At 43.4% G+C, this 4940-nt stretch overlaps 1 gene segment (V, D, J or C); it reads left to right on the top strand.

The window, feature by feature from the left end:
* Positions 1-928: 928 nt before the first annotated feature.
* LOC133255325 (T cell receptor alpha variable 18-like) lies at positions 929-4705 on the top strand. The segment is given in 2 exon segments: positions 929-1144; positions 1277-4705. Coding segments are annotated over 2 exon segments (456 nt in total).
* Positions 4706-4940: the final 235 nt, after the last annotated feature.

Below are 4940 nucleotides of genomic sequence, written 5' to 3'. Positions count from 1 at the left end.
AGGGGGTGCCTTGAGCCATGATCAGCCTTGCTTGTCATGGCTCTTCCATATGACCTTGTCATGGGTGGGATCTCCGGTGGTGGCTCCGGGCACCTCCCAACCCCTGCCTTGCGCTTCTCTCTCTCTCTTTTTCTGTCAACATTCCTCCTCTCCTGTACAGAAGTGCACAATTTTTAGGTATTTCAGGATCTCCATTTTCCTATTCTGTCTCAATCCCACAATGACATAGCTGCACTGTTTTTGGTAAACCCCTTATGCACTGGTGCCTGGAAGCTGCCTCCATGAAGTAAGCTGGGCAATGTTAGTGCTCATCTCATCTGTTTTCCTGATCTCTGTGTTACCTGATGTTCAAGGTCCAAAAATAGTTTTCCAATTGGAAGATCAACTCTACTGTTATCAGTGAAAAAGAAGTCACATATTTTATTTTTATTGTGTTTTACAAATATGTCATTCCATGATAAATCAGGATAATAACCTTATCACTTAACTGCACATTATTTGACACCTGCCTTAGATAAAATTTTATCCATGGCATGTTGACAGAGTCAACATGAATATAACTACTTCAAAGAAATGACTTGAGGAGAGAAGGAAACACTTTCCGTACAGAGGGATGCTTCTCTGTCACATGGGAATCCTGGAGGCATATGCAAGGAAGAAACCTCTGACTATTCCATCTGGAAATTGTAACTGGGGTTTCTTGTGAAGCTAGAGATACCTGTACCATGCAAAAAATTATGGAAGTAATAATAGAATGTTTCCCTAAGCACACTTATGTTTAGGACTCTCTTCTTAGGGTCCTGTCCCATTCTCCTGTATGTACCCCACAAGCTATTATCAGGAGGAATAGATCAGACCTCTCTGTGGTGCAGTTTTCACGATCACCACCAGAGGGCGGGGCTTCCTTCAGATGGGGTTCCCCATTGCATTCAGGAGCTGGTTTCACTTGCCTGCTTTGTAGCCACAAGACAGAATATTGCTGCAGTACAGAAAGGGGCTCTCAGTTTCTGAGCGAGCAGCTTCTGTAACATTCAGATGGAGACTAAATTTGTTTGACTGGTGTATTTCAGGGAACAAGGATCATTTTCTTTTGTGAACATGCATTCTGCCACTCACTCAGTTCTTCTGATCATCTTAATATTCAGTAAGTAACATTTTATCCTAAATGTTAATGATTTTTCATTTTCCTATGATTATAGGTAAGTTTTATTTTTCTTTTCTGGCTGAAAACTCTCCTCCTATACATTTCTATCATAACAAAGTGATTCTCTTCCAGGAAGGACCAATGGTGACTCAGTGAACCAGAAAGAGGGCCCAGTGACTGTCTCAGAGGGGGCTCTCCTGACCCTGAACTGCACTTACCAGACCACGTATTCAGATCCCTATGTTTTCTGGTACGTCCAGCATCTCAACAAAGCTCCTCAACTCCTCCTGAAGGGCTGGATGAAAGACCAGAGTCCAGTGCATGAAGGTTTTCAGGCCACTCTTGTTAAGAGTGACAGCTCTTTCCACCTGCAGAAACAGGCAGTGCAAGCATCAGACTCAGCTGTGTACTACTGTGCTCTGAGTGACACAGTGAGAGAGGGCTGCGGGGGAGCTGAGCACAAACCCAGAGTGCAGATGGGGCTCTGGCTGTGGGCAGCCCTGGAAGGGGTTGTTGTTTCTCTCTTCAGTGTGCTATGCTAGAGGTATTGTCAAAGCACTTCCAGGTCTGCTCCTCAGAGCCAAGGACCTATGAATTCTTGGGTTGCCCTGCAGAGAGGAAACTGGAGCGGGACAGTGCAAAAAGTAACCCAAGAGCTTTTCTCCAGAAATGCCTGTTTTCAGCCCATCGACATCCCCCCAGATAGAATCCCTTAAAGTGACATTAACTCTTCAATGACAATTCAGATTATATATGCTGAAATAGTTCACAATGTGTTAAGGAAAATTCCAGGGCACATTGTTGATGGATGACTGTGTGACCTGAAAGGTAGTCTGGTTTTTAAAATTCAGGTCATGATTGTGTATCGTGCTGAGTTTCACCTACAGACACTCCATCTTCAGAGACTGGAGCTTTATTCTGTCTTTCCTTGACTTTTCCATCCCTTCTGGTTGCTCCAGAAATGCTGCTGCCTAAGTAAGTTCCAGGAGGAGAGTTTCAGACAAGATATTCCTTCTGTCAAGGGCCCTGTGGATCAGAGCAGCTCACTCTGTAAATATCGCAGGTGTTGTGTGGATTGTTTGTATTCAATGGGTACAGGATATTCTCTTTGCTAATAACCTCATCTCAGGGAAATGAATGTCAAAGAATGACCAAATTACCATACAATTGCACTCATTTCACATGCTAGCAAGATTATGCTCAAAATCCTTCAAGCTAGGCTTCAGCAGTACGTGAACCAAGAACTTCAGATGTACAAGCTGAGTTTAGAAAAGGCAAAGGAACCAGAGATCAAATTACCAACACTGGCTGGATCACAGAAAAAAGCAAGGTAATTTAAAAAAATCTACTTCTGTTTCATTGACTATGCTAAAGCCTTTGACTGTGTGGATCACAGTCAACTGTGGAAAATTCTTAAAGAGATGTGAATACCCAAGAAACCTGTATGCAGGACAAGAAGCAAGAGTTAGTACTGCACATGGAACAATGGACTGGTTCAAATTTGGAAAAAGAGTACTTCAAGGCTATATGTTGTCACCCTGCTTATTTAACTTATATGCAGAGTACACCATGCGAAATGCTGGGCTGGATGATTCACAAGCTGGAATCAAGTTTGCCAGGAGAAATATTAATAATCTCAGATATGCAGTTGGTACCACTCTAATGGCAGAAAGTGAAGAGAAACTAAAGAGCCTCTTGATGAGGGTGAAAGACGAGAATGAAAAAGCTGAATTAAAACTCAACATTCAAAAAACAGATTATGGCATCCAGTCCCATCACTTTATGGCAAATAGATGGGGAAAAAGTGGAAACAATGACAGATTTTATTTTCTTCGGTTCCAAATTCACTGCAGATGGTGAGTGCAGCCATGAAATTAAAAGATGCTTGATCCTTGGAAGAAAAGACGTGACAAACCTAGACAGTGTATTAAAAAGCAGAGACATTACTTTACCGACAAAGGTCCCTGTAGTCAGAGGAATGGTTTACCCAGTAATTATGTATGGATGTGAGAGTTGGACCATAAAAAAGCCTAAGCGGCAATCTTGAATCTGGAATTCTGATGCAGTTACCACTAGTGGAATAAAACCTGCTAGAATACTGAAAGTGAAGCTCCAGTTCTTTGGCCACCTGACTTCGAAGAACCAATTCACTGGAGAAGACACTGATGATGGGAAAGATTGAGGGCAAGAGGGGAAGAAGATGACAGAGGATAAGATGACTGGATGGCATCAGTGACTCAATGGACATGAGTTTGAGCAAACTCTGGGAGATAGTGAAGGACAGGGATGCTGGACGTGCTGCAGTTCCTGGGGTAGTAAAGAGTCAGACATGATCTAGGGATAGAACAACAGCATATCAGGGAAAATTAATTCATCAGTCAGTCATATTTCAGACACGTGGGAGAAGTATTTATGTACTCTTACAATAAGCTATCTTGGCAGTGGCATGGGCTTTTCACCTGCTCAAGAGACTAGGAGAAATTACCACCCACTCACCAAGCAGGAACATCTCCAGACTCCTCTGCTCATGAGCAGGAATGTGGAGCCACTTTGGTCACTCTCTGTGTCTCTGCTACAATCGTGCCTGTTGCACAGAGTGTCCCCTCATCTTTTCAGGCTGAACTCCTGCCTGCACCTTCCGGGAGCAGACTTTCTGGAAGGACAGTGGTGGGCACAGCAAGTGGGAAGAGATGTATGCTTACTGCTGGGCAGTCTGTGAGATGTGGCCAGGATACTGAATCATTGTCATTTCATAATTTATAGGCATGTGTATGTTGTGTCTGGTGCTCAGTTGCTAAGTGGCGTCCAACTCTTTGCAATCCTGTGGACTGTAGCCTGCCAGGCTCCTCTGTCCATGGAATTTTCCAGGCAGAATACTGGAGTGAGTTGCTGTTTTCTCCTCCAGGGTATCTTCCTGACCCAGGGATTGAACCCTCATCTCCTCAATTGGCAGGCAGATTCTTTACTGCTGAGCTACTGGGGAAACCCAATTTATATACACAACTACTTAAATGCAGAGTTTAATAGTTATAGTAGTTTTATGGTCTTGGCAGATGTAGTCACCATCATCACTTAGGGTGAATCTGGACACCCACCTGAAGGTAAGCGCTGCCTTCCTCCTTAACATCCTAGAGTCCTGCACACTGGGTGCTGGCCACCTGCACACTGGGGCCTCAACAGCTTAATAAAGAGGCCACAGAAATGGAGAGGGAGATGAAGGAACAAAAATAAATCTTAACAGTGGGGGAAAAAAAGTTTTCTGGCAGGTTTCATTCCCCTAGTGGTAACTGTATCAGCTCTCTACTTCCAGTCTGATTCCTCATTTCACGTATTTGGATCCAGACTAGTGGGAGTACAGACAGGGCATAGGATTTTTTTTTTTTTTTTTTGCTTACCTGCTTCTCAATCAACTGAAAGGAATTTGAGATAGGAATTGTATCTGATTTTGTTTTCCACATTGCAGACAACCCTGTAAATTTCCAGAATGAATGCTGGAAGCTAGGGATTCCTGAAAATGCACAAGAGTTTAAGAGAATCTAGGTGATCGGCTGAGCCAGAGAGTCCTGCCAGCTTGATAACTTCAGTTCAAGATTCTAATTTTAGGGGGAGCACTGGTTCAGTCACTGGGACTCTGCACTCACATTGAAGGGGCCCAGGTTCGATCTGTGGTCAGGGAACTAGATCCCACAAGCCTAAACTAAGACCTGGCACAGACAAAAAACAAAACAAGCAAAAAGAACTGCTCAGCAAACAGATGTGCATTAAAAATGATCCCACTTTTGGTAAGAACTAACAA

This window comes from Bos javanicus, chromosome 10 (genome assembly GCF_032452875.1).
Source record: "Bos javanicus breed banteng chromosome 10, ARS-OSU_banteng_1.0, whole genome shotgun sequence".
In the NCBI taxonomy this organism is placed as follows: domain Eukaryota; kingdom Metazoa; phylum Chordata; class Mammalia; order Artiodactyla; family Bovidae; genus Bos; species Bos javanicus.
The sequence above is the reverse complement of the archived record's forward strand: the minus strand, read 5'-3'. Positions and strand labels throughout refer to the sequence as shown.